This window comes from Fistularia commersonii, chromosome 19 (assembly GCF_037954325.1).
Source record: "Fistularia commersonii isolate RoL2024-O1a breed Wild chromosome 19, RoL_Fcom_v1.0, whole genome shotgun sequence".
Classification (NCBI taxonomy): domain Eukaryota; kingdom Metazoa; phylum Chordata; class Actinopteri; order Syngnathiformes; family Fistulariidae; genus Fistularia; species Fistularia commersonii.
Genome location: NC_141302.1, coordinates 2,695,494 through 2,708,772, shown reverse-complemented (window position 1 = coordinate 2,708,772; position 13,279 = coordinate 2,695,494). Strand labels below are relative to the sequence as shown.

Here is a 13,279-nt window from a genome sequence, read left to right as displayed (position 1 = left end):
ATTCCTGCGCTTGTTCTCTGAATGTGACACTGTTCACACCTGAGGGAGATTTTCTTCATATTTGGAACAAAATGTTCCCTTTTGCGCTCAAGGATTGATGGTTGAGTTTCCAAAGGTTAAAGTTCATTGTGACTGAACAACCTTGTTTTTGGCCTTCAAATATTCCCCTGTGATTTATGACCGTTTCACAGAGATGTTACGATTGTTGTTTTTTTTTCTAGCAGAAAAGCTCAGATCCACTGCAGTATTTATGTGGTCTTTACTTTTCAGGGTCTTTCGGCATCATCCCGCCAAACACCTGGAAGGGCAGGGATGAAGGTTTTGTTTTTGTTTTGTTTTTTATCAGGGGAGGAGGAAACACAGACGGGCAAACCTGCACCAGCTTGTAACACAAAGCCTTTTTGTATAAACAACTGATTGTACGGATAGCACAAATGTCGGAAAACTATTTCATCCTGACAGCCGGAAATGTGACGAATATTGACAAAGCTGTCAGGAACACATGAAGTACATCTAAAGCAAATAATGTCGATGTGGAAGTCACACCAGACTTCTCTCTTATTCTTCTCCTTTTTTTCCTTTTTTAAACATGTATCTGTGGTTGTGTGTTTGGTATTGGTGTCAAAGCAACACCCTGCATCAATAACAATAGCAAGCAGGTGGGGCAAAGGGCAAAGCGGGTAGAGGCAGCGTCCTCTGACAAATTGAAACCGATGGAGCGACGTCAATCTACCTAACAAATAAATGCAACGTGAATGTAGCACCTTCTTTTACACCTCCCAGAAACCCACATCTGTCCCAGCACGTTTTTCTTAGTACTAGATAGACTGGTTTCATCTGCGGAAGTAAACATGGGGCTCTGTCTTGCTGTTTTCAAACGGGGTCCCTGCATAGGCGCTGTTGTGGGGTGAAATAAAATTAGAAGTGTATCATAGATAGATGAGCAAAAGGTCGAAAAAAAAGAAATAGCTGAAAATAAGAATAAGAACAACTTTATTTATGCCGAAGGAAATTGTTGTGCCTGAGTTTCAAGTAAAACATAATAATTGTAGGAAGGAGGAAGGAGGAGAATAAGAAATACAATAAAAATATAAAGTGTCAGAGTTAAGGCCATCAAGTGTTTTAAGGTATTTAAAACAACATCTCTAAAAAAAAAAGTCTCTAAAACAACACTATTGAAAATTAAAAGTACAGGAACAGTAATAATAATAACACATTTTACTTGAAGGCGCATTACTCAGCACCCAAGGACACCATACAGACATTTAAATACTCATTGAAAAGAAGCAATAAAAACAAAAACAATAAAAGTAACAAAGGGATGCTTGAAAGTCAAAATGATACATTTTATTTAAGGAACCTCACTGGACAGTCGAGGACACCATACAAACATACACAAAAAAAAAAAAAAAAAACAGATTTACAAGAAATTAATTTTAAAAAAGTGATCAAGTGGTAATAATAATAATAATAGTAATAATAATAATAATAATAATCTCGTTCTGTGACGCGTACGTCGCTGCGAGGTTCAGGGACCGGTCGGACTCGCCCGACCCGCCCCCGTGGGGGAGCGCCGGGGCGGGCCGTCATCCGACGAAGGGGGCCGGCCAGGTGAAGCCGGCCAGCTACAAGAGAAGTAGGATGGGCCTCGTCTCTCATCGGCGTGTGTTGTTTTGACCATGTGGAAGGCGGACAATTCCGAAATATTCTTTTAAAATCACACTTTTCGCGTCTTTATTTCACTTTTTTCCCACGGGCTAACTTTTTTTTTTTTTTTTGAGCTAGCTAGCTAGTTCTATTTTTAGACCCCCCTAACGGTTTTCCCCCCAAATTTGGAGCGAAGCCCCTTCTCGTCACTTTTCCACTCCCTTTCCATTTAAATACTCACCACACAAGAGGAGCTCAAGTTCTTCTTTTTTTTAAGTTAAATTCTTATTTTATTCTAAATTATACAATTTAAGTTTCGCCTTCTCGCCATGGAGAGGACCGACCGTGCCGCGGCGGAGTACCCTCATCCGTTCATTCACGAAGTGAAGCTCACCAGGCTCCAGAGGACCAGGGTAAACAAATACAATTTTATTTTAAGAAAAAATAGTCATTTTTTGACACTTTATTATTGTGTTTAATCGGCGTCCCGGTGAGGAGAGGGTGGCTGAAACCTTTGGCTCCAGCAGCGACCCAGCTGAAACTAATCAAGCAGAAAATTGACGCAAAAAAAAGGTCCGGGATCCAAAACCAAACTCCGGATTAAGTTATCTTGATTTTTCTGCATTTTTCACATTCCTCTTAGTGAGCTTGAAAACTGTGTTTTTATTTTAAATTCTGCATGGAGCTTTAAGGCAGGTCCCTTGCAAAAAAAAAAACAACCAACTTTTGACACAATCTCTGTTCACTGTCTTGTCCGCCTCTAGATGAATCCCAAACACATCGTTTTCACACTGCTAGGAAGGAAGGAAAGGAAGGAAGGAAAGGAGTGGAAAGAGGAAAGGAGAGGTGCTGGCCAGGACTACATATCATTATATAATCAACTATCAGCTCATATAAATGCCTGCTTTCAGTTCCATGTATCCCATGAAATTAGATGTGACTGTATGAGCAACAGCAGGATAGTTTCTTCAGGGTTGGATCTTCTGTAATTTGCCAAACTGAGGGGACAAAAGTTTTTCAAATCCATTCGAAGCAGGTTTTGATTTGGGTTTTGAAAGATTGTGCTCGCGGTTGCAGCAGCCAAGAGCAAAACAACCTTGATTGGCAAAGTAAAAGAAGGTAAGTCAAGCTTGAGAGAATCAGAAAAAAATAACAAAAAAACACCTCTTCATCCTGAAAACAAGTGGTTGGGTTAAGGAAAACACGGTCTTCATGCAAAACATTGAGATTGGCAAATGGAACCTGAGCCTTCATTCAAATATTGAACATTTGAAAACACACGTTTGTTTTACAGAAAACAAACGATATTAGCATCCCTCTAATTGGAAGGCTTCCGGCTCTTCTCGTCAGCTGTCTAAACTGTTCCTTGGGCAAGATGCTAACCCTCTCCTGATGGCCTGGTTAGCACTTTGTATTTGTCTATTTGGATTGGTGATTGCAATATAGTACAAAGCGCTTTGAAACCCCAGGGTGTGAAGGCGCTATGCAGGTTGAGACCATATAGCATATATTAGTCCATATATCAGTCAACACCATTCATTGCCGCAGGACACCTATGTGTCAGTAAAATAAATGTTAAAAGTAAGGATTTCCCTTAATCAGTGAAACAGCGTTCACATGAGAATTACACATGGAATTAACTTGTCATTTGAGTATTTTCCCTTTAACATGATGGCATTCAAACGCTGCAGAAAAGAAATAAATATGTAGTCATAAATCAGAAAGGCAGTTGTTTCACATCGTTATTTTGAACCTTTTGGTACATTTCATTTTGTGTTTTGAGGTAATAACAGAAAGCAGCTGTAGGCTTAATCCCGGATTTATGTTTGTTAATTCAATTTCCTACCAATTTCTGCAGCAGCTCCAAAAACACAGTGTTGGTAAAGCCCCAGCTTTTGAAATGGTGGGTTTCTCCACTTGAGATGAATCATCGTAAATGTATGCAAAACTGCATAACTGATAAATGTTTTCTTCTGTTGGATGATCATTAGTTTTGTTTGTGCAGTTTGTTTTCTACATCTGGTCTTGATTTCGTTGAACTTTTATAGCACAACATAATTAACGGATTCTTGAACTGCAATACTTGTAAATTATCCATTTTCAGAGATTTTTTTTTCTTTAATTCTGCCATTTTTGTGATTGTGCAGGACTTAAAATGTTTATTTCCTCTCTTCGATCTGAAGGGCATCATCCTGGGCTGCGTCCTCTTCCCAGTACGAATTGCCATCGCAGCTCTGCTCTTCCTCGTCATGTGGCCCATCGCCCGGCTTCGATTGGCCGGCCTTTCGGAGCAGGAACGCCGTCGGCCCGTCACGGGCTTGCGCCGCTGGCTCCTCCACCCCATCATCTGGTTCTTCAGTCGGGCCGTCTTCTTCTGCCTGGGCTTTGCGTGGATAAAAGTAAAGGGTCGCAGGGCGGATCTGAAGGAGGCGCCCGTGCTGGTGGTGGCGCCACACAGTGGCTTCCTGGACATGCTGGTTCTGTGTCCAGCTCAGCTGGCGACGGTGGTTTCACGTTCAGAGAACACCAGTTTACCGGTCATAGGGGGTGAGGCTACGCACACACAAAAACTGTGTCACATCTCATTTGTATCAGAAGCCTTGTTTATTTGTTTGTTTGTTGGAAGGGGGATGAGGTGGACATCTGTGAAGCTTAGGTTTTCTAATTAGAGAAATGTTCCCATATTTTAGATCCTCAACATTTTCTTGCAAATGCCTTCAGATTTCTTCTTTTCCTTTTAATGGATCGCCAATTGTCATGTGATTTCTTTATTACGTGTCTTTTCTTTCTTTGTTAGCACCTTATTAAGTGAATAATTTTTACCATTTTTTAAAAATGCCTGTATTTTTTCCTACTTACTTTCAGGCTTGTCATAATGTATTTTCTCACCTGAGAGAAGTTGCAAGACTGAATCCCTTTCATAGTAATGGTGAAATTCAGGCTGAGGAAATGTGAAAAGTATGTTTTGAAGGCTCTTTAGATTACAAATACATGGATCATACGTGTCTTTCCGTGTTTGTAGAAATGCATTCCATCTTTGACTGTGTGATTTGCTGGCAGTCAAGCATAGGAAATAGCACCTCAAACTGGCAAACAACCAATGACAATATTTGGCAAAGAGGTCACAGGGAAAATATAGCATAGGTAAAGCAACAATTCGGTTCTTTCAGCTCTTAAATGTAATCTTGTTCGACAGGTCTTACCTTGCTTCCTGTGGACCTCTCTCTTGTTCTGATTTTTGGCTGTTTTTTTGTAATCAGCTCTCCTGGAGTTTAACCAGTCTGTGCTGGTGAGCCGGAAGGATCCGGAGTCAAGGAAAAAGGCTGTTGCGCAACTCACAGAAAGGCTGACCTCGAACGGCTACTGGCCTCAGGTGAGAGATTCAAGCTGATTTCGAGAGAGAAAATCAAGATGCTGGATTTTCAACGGCCAGAAAGTTTCCAATTTTGCCTGTTTTGTGCCTCTGAATCTTTGTTAGATGCTGATGTTTCCTGAGGGAACCACAACCAATGGCAGCGCCCTCATAAAGTTCAAGCCTGGTGAGTTGGAGCAGCCTGCAAGAAGCCAAATATCTGCCTTTCTGTTATGCAGAAAGAATGGAGGGTTGTAAAAACCTCAGAGAGATTAACTGATTCGAATCTATGTTTTCCTGAATTACAACTGTGTACACGACTTGTCTGCTGTTTGTACAGAGTCGTTATGGAAATATGAGCGGTATGAGAGGAAGTAGCTGCAACAACCAATTGTTCTGCTGTTGAATGATCAACAACTCACAACTTTTGCATTTCTGCTAAGTCTCACCCCTTGTGATATATTTTCTTTTTTTTTCCACTCCCCCTTATTTGTCATCAGGTGCCTTTCTTTCTGGAGTCCCAGTCCAACCTGTTCTGTTACATTACCCGAATAAACTGGTAAGTGCAGTCACCGCTCCTGGATGACAGCAACTGGACCAACGGCTCCAAGAATGACTTAATGCACATTATTATCTTGAATAATGTTGAGTCATGATCCACATTTGAGATGTCAAGATTAATTGTACACAAACTTTCGTTTCCAACCTGCATGGTTATTTGCAGACCAATCTGATTCAAACCAGAAAAAAATATTTCTTGAAATGAAATTTCAATTCTGGTTGAACCTGGTGTTGGTATGAGCTTGATGGAGTTCAGTTCAATGCTCACATCTCCAGGAACAGAGGTGTCAATCCCCCCCCCCAAAAAAGTTTTAATATAAATAAGTTTCGTCAGCTGTGCTGTTTGATTTGAGTAAAATACTGCATGTAAGCAGGCTATCGTCATGTTTATGTGCAAGTTAATTTTTGGTCAATATTTGTTTTTTGCCCACTGGGTCTGCGGCTGTTACACGGAATAGACTCTCCACTTTACAGATGCATCTATTTTTGGGAGTTGACCATTTTTCAGTCTCCACTCCACCCTCTTTATCCCCAGGATACAGTTCGCTGGACGTACAAAGGAACCAGTTGGTGAGTTTGCAGATTTTATCTTTGACAAATCTTTAAAATTAGCTTAACTTGAGTTTGTTTTGTTTCTTTTTTTTTCCCTGTTTGTGACGTTTGTGTTTGGTAGAAGCCAGGATGAAAGCAGCATCAATGTAGGCATATTCACAAAAAACATTTCTAGCCCTTATTCATTTCAGCCCTTATTCCGCACCATAATCCTGGAAACCAGGAAGCATTTTATCAGTGCCACACGATGTATAGAGTATATGTTTTCTTTAAATCTAATGGATTTTTTTTTTGTTCCTTCTCAACATATTTCAGATTATCCTGCGAGCATATGACCAGGAAAGCCAAGGGTTGTACACATGAAACATTTATGAAATCTCGCATCAATTAATTATTTTTAAATAAATAATGGAAAGTTTTTTTTTATGCTAAAATTTTTATTTCGTTCTAATTTTTTTTCCCCCTGTGGTTTCTGAGCAAAACCTGTACGAAAGTAGGAAAAACAAGTTTCCATTTAAAAAGGAATTTCTAGATGGAACTGATAATTTTAATTGAATTGTGCATTAAAATTTTAAAGATTTAAAAAATCCAACATGTAGAATTTGTTTGATTCTAGTTATACACTATTTTGGATGATCATTCTGGAAGATGCTGATCTGCAACTCAGAAAGGATTTATAAATGACTTCATTTTCACAGTTGAAGTGTCTTTCATGAGTGAAATTTAAAAATTCAACCTGCAGGAAAACATCATTGCTTTATTTTTTCTTTTTCTCTTTATCAGGATTGAGGCATTATGGCATACCACGTCACAACTGTATACCAACGTTACCGTTGAGGTAAGTGCATGAAAGGGCTACAAAGTTCATTCCTTCATTGTCTAGCCGCTTATCTGGGGCTGGGCCACGGTGGCAGGAGCTGAAGAGTTCAACATGCACATGAAAATAGATTTGTACCTTTTCAACGTCCTTTGTGTTGGAATGAGAGTTCAGCAGTACATCCTCTTGGGGGTGCCGCTCAGTCGGTGTTGTGGTCCAGCACTGCCCTCGACTTCTCCTTCACCGCCGTCCAATTTACCCCGAGCCAGTTTCATCCAATGTATTCTTATCTCCGTGCCCCAGTGATGCAGCATTATAAATGTCCTGATTATTTCACCTCTCCTCAAAATATTCAGCTATTTTTCAAGCTTTCTCACCGTTTGACTCGACTATACCCCTCCACAGCTTTCATGTGTACGGCTCCATTGGTCCGTATCATTACGCTTCCAATTGATAAACCAAAATAAGCAAGAAATGAACACAGGACATGCGTGAATGGCTTCGTCTGTATGCATATCAATGAAGCATAAATATGCCATAGAGCCATTTGGGTTGCCAGCCACGCTCTCTCGATCTACCTTTGGGTCCCAAGGCACTCCCCAAATCCCAAAATAGGAATTTTAAGAAATCGAAACATCCCGGACTTTTCACTTGTGTTTACTTCTTCATAGTGTCTTGAGTATTTCAAAATGAATCTTTATTTTTATTTTTTTTTATGGTCTGGGTCAATGCATACATCAGATCTAAACAGAAACTGTGAGATGTTTTAAAGTGGATCAATAGTATTTTTCTCCTTATTTCTGCTGCAGTTCCTTCCAGTTTACAGACCATCTGAGGAAGAGAAGAACGACCCGAACCTGTATGCTGACAATGTTCAGAAACTCATGGCCACGTAAGTAGCACATTGTTTGACTATTGTGAGCCAAAATGACTTGGCAATGGGGTGGAACAATGATTTGTCTGTTTGTATAAAATGATTAGAATCTGGATCTAGGCCTGTCCTATCCACACCCACCCTAAGCTGGGCAAACTTAACGGACAAATACAAAAGCACAAGTAGAAAGAGGTGAGTGGAGGTAGAATCTAGTGTTTTTGAATAATCTTATTGCTCTGAGCAAACCAAACTCCTCCATCAAGCACTTTCTCAAGAGTCAGTTGAAATGTCTGACTTTGGTACACGGAGGTAAATGTAGAAACACCAACACTCCACCAAAACCCTCATGTTTTCACCGCCGTGGGGGATTTTATCCTTTCCCAGTTTAACTTTTATGTAGAGGACTCCCACCAGACACCAGTATATATGGAGAATCCTTTTTTTTTTTTTTTTTCTCAGCCATCACATTACATTTTCAAGTGGAGTTTTAAGCTGGCTCCTATGCAATATTCCCTAATAGGATTGCGTTTAACCTGATGAGACACAAAATGTCTCTCTTTCTGTATTGTTTACCTTCAGCTGTTGACCTTGCTTCCCGAGTGTGTTTTTTTTTTTTTTTTTTTCCTGGGAAACTGCCTTTTAGAAAAGGCTCTTCTATTCTGACTCATCCTAGTGCTCCAAAGAATCTTAAGAGCTCCCCATATCGTCCAGTTAAACATCCTGTTTTTCTATCTATGAAAACAAGTTTTCTGTGCAGTCTTATACTTGACTGGCTTTCCGCCATCATTAAGAAAAGAGAAGCAGGGTGAGACTCACTGAAATTTGGTCAGATATTCATACCAACTCAGTTCTTTTTTAAATCTTTGATGTAGTGTGTTTTTTTTTTTTTTTCCTTTTAAATCCTGTGTCAAACTTGTTTTTAGAGCTGCGCTTCTTGGGTGTTTCTGCCAGCACCTGAGTGGTGAAATGATGCCGGCCTGCCTTTTTACGGGGTGTATTTTGATTGTAATTCACACTAGCGGTTCAGATGTGAGGTCTGGTGGCGTTGCATATGGGAGAGCCTCCACTTCTTTGTTCTTCGAGGCCAGTGAACTCGACCCCGCCCAGAATTTCAGACTGCAGTCACAGTCAAGAATGGGACAGTTTCAGACTTGCTTAAACCTCTGGGCAATCATAACAGTGCTGTTTTTTAGGAGGAATGGAGAATTCAGGGAGGCTTGTTCAGGCTAAGGGAGATGAAGTGATGACAGATCCATTGTGAAGAGACTTTTTCTAACCATGTTGTTCTAATATTTGCCAGAAGACTCGGTTATGACTTGATTACACCAGAACAGGTGTCATATGCCTGCTTGAATTGACTCCGCTATCTGAATGCACCCCTCTTAGGGCCCTCAGCATCCCAGCCACAAATTACGTGATGGAGGGCGGAGTGCCTGTCAGTAAATTAGGCGGACTCTCCCTCCCGCTGGTGTCACCTGCCAGGGAAACGCTGTCATTGTTGCACAAAAGCGGGTAAGACCTTATTTATTGCGGTTTTGATTTACACTCTGACTGAAGACCGTATTGATATAATATGCCGTTTTCTTGAACTGCCTGTCCCCGTGTCTCCACCAGCCTGGGAGCATCTGAGGTGGAAGCAGGTTTGGCCAGAATGTTAGAAAGGTGTCCTCTGGGAGCCAAGGGGTCAAAAGTCAGCGCAGAAGAGCTCACCTCTGTTCTCCGGCTGCCGGATAAAGAGACCGCCGTCAAGATCTGTGCCTGGTACTCCAAGGTAATGCTCTCAGAATGTTTCTCTCTCCTTGAATTATTACACAAGGAAAGCTTTCCAGATGTGGAAACATATGAACTTACTTTATGATAATACTTTATCGATCCCCATAGGGGAAATTCATTTGTCACAGCAGCACAACAATAACAATATGAAAAATTATAAATAAAAGAGACACTTAAAGGACGAAGACGACGACAACAAGGATAAAAATAGGTAACAGAATGAGGAGAAGACGTGTGAATGAGTGAGGTAGTGGTCGCACAGATGTGCCTCCGGCCGGTCAGAGTTGTGTGCTGGATGGTTATGCAGTCTGATGGTCGTGGGCACAAAGGAGTGTGTGAAGAAAGGGATCCTCAAACACCTGATCATCGTGTAAATAAACTCAATGAACCCGATACTTGAAAGGTCAACGCCCCCCCACCCTATGCAGAACATCAGTGCAGCTCCTTCAGCGACACAATCCTTTACTCAGAATGTATGAAGAGATTTCGCAGGTCCTTCTCCCCAGCTGCTGTTCCTCTGTTTAGCAGCCCAGCTCTGCTGCCAGTCGAACATCAGGGATTCATCCATACACACTGGTTTTGCTAGTCAATGCAGCTGCTAGTTTCAATTTTTTTTCCCAAAAGAGTGTTTCTATATATATATATATATATATATATACATTACAGATTGTCTGATATGTTTGTGTGCTACTGTTTGAATTAATTTATTTCTTGACTACCTCTGCTTCACTATCCACTTTCTGCTGAGTGAACTGAATTTTTCCGGTTGTGGGACAGTTAAGGGCAGATTGTATTCTAAATGAGCATCTCACAACCTGACACCATTTAGGAAAAGGTGAACCTTAATTTGTATGACTTTGATTTGGTTTTGTGTTTTTAATTCAGGATGAAACAGTGGACCCCAGGCAGTTTTATTTGAGTGTTGCTGCACTCTCTGGATTTGTCAGCTTCCAGTCACTTTTCCACACTGCTTTCAACGTATGTACTGCTCTTTTATAACTTACAAGTTGTCGTTACCAGCTAAATATAGCGTGTTTTCGCTGATCTTAAGCTCCCAGATTGTGATGAACAAGATTAAAAGTTATTTTTTGCTCTCTTAACTTCCTTCCTTTTGTGCTTTACAGATATTTGATGGTGAGGGCAGAGGAAGTCTCAGTGCAGAGGAGCTATCTGGTCTCATGGGGGCACTGCTGGCTGTTCCTCAGCACCACACAGCTCAGCTCTTCACCGAGGCCTCCAGTCAAGGCCAGCTGACCAAAGGTTGGTATCAGTCGGGTTTTGCTCATGCAGCCGACGCTTTAACATTAATTTGCTTTACATACTAATTGTCTTTACATCATGATGTTTTTTTTTTTTTCCGCGCAGGTAATGTAAAAATGCATTTGGAGCCAACAGTATACAATTGTACAAAAATTTGAATTTTCATTATTCTAAATGCTTATCATGCAAACACATCGTGGTCTATATCAGATCTTTCAGACTCTATTTAAAATGCATCACTGTAAATTTCTGCTGTTCCTCTTGAACACCACTCTGCTTCAATCAATACCGGCCTTATTCATCATTTGTTCTGAAGCCATTAGTAGAATTGACTGTTTTCAGATAAAAAAAAAAAACGGAAAAGGTTTAATCGCATTCTGTTTTTATACTGCAGGTTATGGTAAAAAAATGGTGTTTTTTTTTTTTTTTTCCAACAGATTCTCTGTTGCAAGTGCTAACAACACACCCAGTGTATGGGACCGTGGTGAAGGAGCACCTGCAGCCTGAGGAGGTGGTGGATCCTCTGCGCAACGGGAGGACTGTGAACAATAATGGAAATATGCACAATGGAAACTTTGCCCTCCACTGCAACAAGAAGTTTGAATGAGGATTTTTGGACTTTTTATTTGAAGCTACTTGTAATTTCTTTTTATAATGTGGCGCGAATTAATTATTATAGATTTAGTAACCAAACAAAAAAAGCATATTCTTATACCAAAATTATAATTTTATGTCTTTATACCAGAATGTGTGTATGATGTCTGAAGCCTCCTCTGTTATACCCAGGAGTGTGCGCGTGTGTTTGTGTGTTTACCTGAGTGCCTTGTCATAACTCAGATGTTCACAAGCTTTATCAAGTCTAAATAATTCAATTGTACAGCAAATTTATTGATTGTTGAATGTTTTTAAAGGGACAACATGTGCAAGGTAGCAAATGTATTTTTATGTATTATTTTGTCGCTGTAATGTATACTCTGTAAATTCTCACCTTTTTGTAAACATTTGTATTTAAAATCAATTAAACTGTGAATTACTTTTTAAAGGTACAAAGTTTGTTTTTTTTTAACGAGGTTTTGGTACAGCATGTCAGCATGATTGGTCTTTACTCTGTCCTTTCAACGGGATCTTAGAGTGAGAAGATGCCTGAAGAATGGAGACAGTGTGATGCTGCCTATTTTTAAGAATAAGGGGGATGTGCAGAATTGTGGCAACTAAAGAGGAATAAAGTTGATGAGCCATACAATGAAGTTATGGGAAAGAGTAGTGGAAACTAGACTGAGAGCAGAAGTTAGCATTTGTGAACAGCAGTATGGCTTCATGCCTGGAAAGAGTACTACAGATGCAGTATTTGCTTTGAGAATGCTAATAGAGAAGTACAGAGAAGGCCAGAGGGAGCTGCATTGTGTTTTTGTAGACCTAGAAAAAGCATATGACAGGGTATCAAGAGAGGCTCTGGTATTGTATGAGGAAGTCTGGAGTGGCAGAGAAGTATGTATGACTGGTGCAGGACCTGTATGCTAGCTGTGAGACACTGGTACGGTGTGCTGTAGGGGTAACAGAAGTTCAAGGTGGAGGTGAGACTCCATCAGGGATCAGCTCTGAGCCCCTTCTTGTTCGCAATGGCAATGGACAGGCTGACAGGTGAGGTTAGACAGGAATCTCCATGGACCATGATGTTTGCAGATGACATTGTGATCTGTAGTGAGAGCAGAAAACAGGTGGGGGAAAATCTAGAGAGGTGGAGGTATGCTCTGGAAAGGAGAGGAATGAAAGTTAGTCGCAGCAAGACAAAATATATGTGTGTGAATGAGAGGAACTCGGGTGGAGATCAAGAAGCTGGAGGATTTCAGGTACTTGGGGTCAACAGTCCAGAGCAACAGAGTGTGGAAAAGAGGTGAAGAGCAGGTTGGAATGGGTGGAGAAAAGTGTCAGGGGTATTATGTGATAGAAGACTTTCAGCCAGAATAAAAGGAAAGGTGTACAAGACAGTGGTGAGACCAGCGATGACGTATGGACTAGAAACTGTTACAATGACGAAAATACAGGAGGCAGAGCTGGAGGTCACAGAGATGAAGATGTTGAGGTTCTCTTTGGGAGCAACCAGGATGGACAGGATCAGGAATGCGTCTATCAGAGGAACAGCACATGTTAGATGTTTTGGAGAGAAGGTCAGAGAAGCCAGACGGAGATGGTTCGGTCATGTACAAAGACAGAAGGAAGAAGAAGGTCTTTACTCTGTCCACACTGAACTTTCTGTACCCTCAGTACTTTGTAAATGGGCATACTCTCTGCAAGGATTGAAAATGGTTTGATGCAGTTGGCTTCAAGACACTACTGCCAATAGAGTTCCTCTCACTGACCTTTTAAAAGCCAACTCTGATTGTTCCACAACATCTTAGCATTGGTTGAAAATAGCCAGAGGAAGACATGGTTAGATAAAATA

At 40.7% G+C, this 13,279-nt stretch overlaps 1 protein-coding gene across 3 annotated transcripts; it reads left to right on the top strand.

Annotated features, from left to right (window-relative positions):
* Positions 1 to 1,412: 1,412 nt before the first annotated feature.
* On the top strand, positions 1,413 to 11,886 carry lpcat4 (lysophosphatidylcholine acyltransferase 4). 3 transcript variants are annotated; one of them, XM_086165674.1, is made up of 13 exons: positions 1,413 to 2,060; positions 3,831 to 4,194; positions 4,908 to 5,020; positions 5,126 to 5,186; positions 5,500 to 5,558; positions 6,096 to 6,130; positions 6,896 to 6,950; positions 7,739 to 7,821; positions 9,190 to 9,315; positions 9,418 to 9,574; positions 10,462 to 10,554; positions 10,701 to 10,836; positions 11,274 to 11,886. In XM_086165674.1, exons 1-13 carry the CDS (start codon positions 1,977 to 1,979, stop codon positions 11,441 to 11,443), a joined length of 1,536 nt encoding a protein of 511 aa, XP_086021800.1. In that variant the 5' UTR covers positions 1,413 to 1,976; the 3' UTR covers positions 11,444 to 11,886. The 3 variants fall into 3 exon arrangements, with proteins under 3 accessions (XP_086021800.1, XP_086021801.1, XP_086021802.1); XM_086165675.1 differs by lacking the exon at positions 1,413 to 2,060 and adding an exon at positions 2,170 to 2,220; XM_086165676.1 differs by lacking the exon at positions 1,413 to 2,060 and adding an exon at positions 2,691 to 2,766.
* The last annotated feature ends 1,393 nt before the right edge of the window (positions 11,887 to 13,279 follow it).

Bases quoted from the DNA above. Each gene is read 5' to 3' on its own strand.
- lpcat4 (XM_086165674.1), top strand. From the start codon at position 1,977: ATGGAGAGGACCGACCGTGCCGCGGCGGAGTACCCTCATCCGTTCATT. The intron at 6,131-6,895 runs GTGAGTTTGCAG...TCTCTTTATCAG, and splicing joins ACGTACAAAGGAACCAGTTG to GATTGAGGCATTATGGCATA. The intron at 9,316-9,417 runs GTAAGACCTTAT...TGTCTCCACCAG, and splicing joins TCATTGTTGCACAAAAGCGG to CCTGGGAGCATCTGAGGTGG.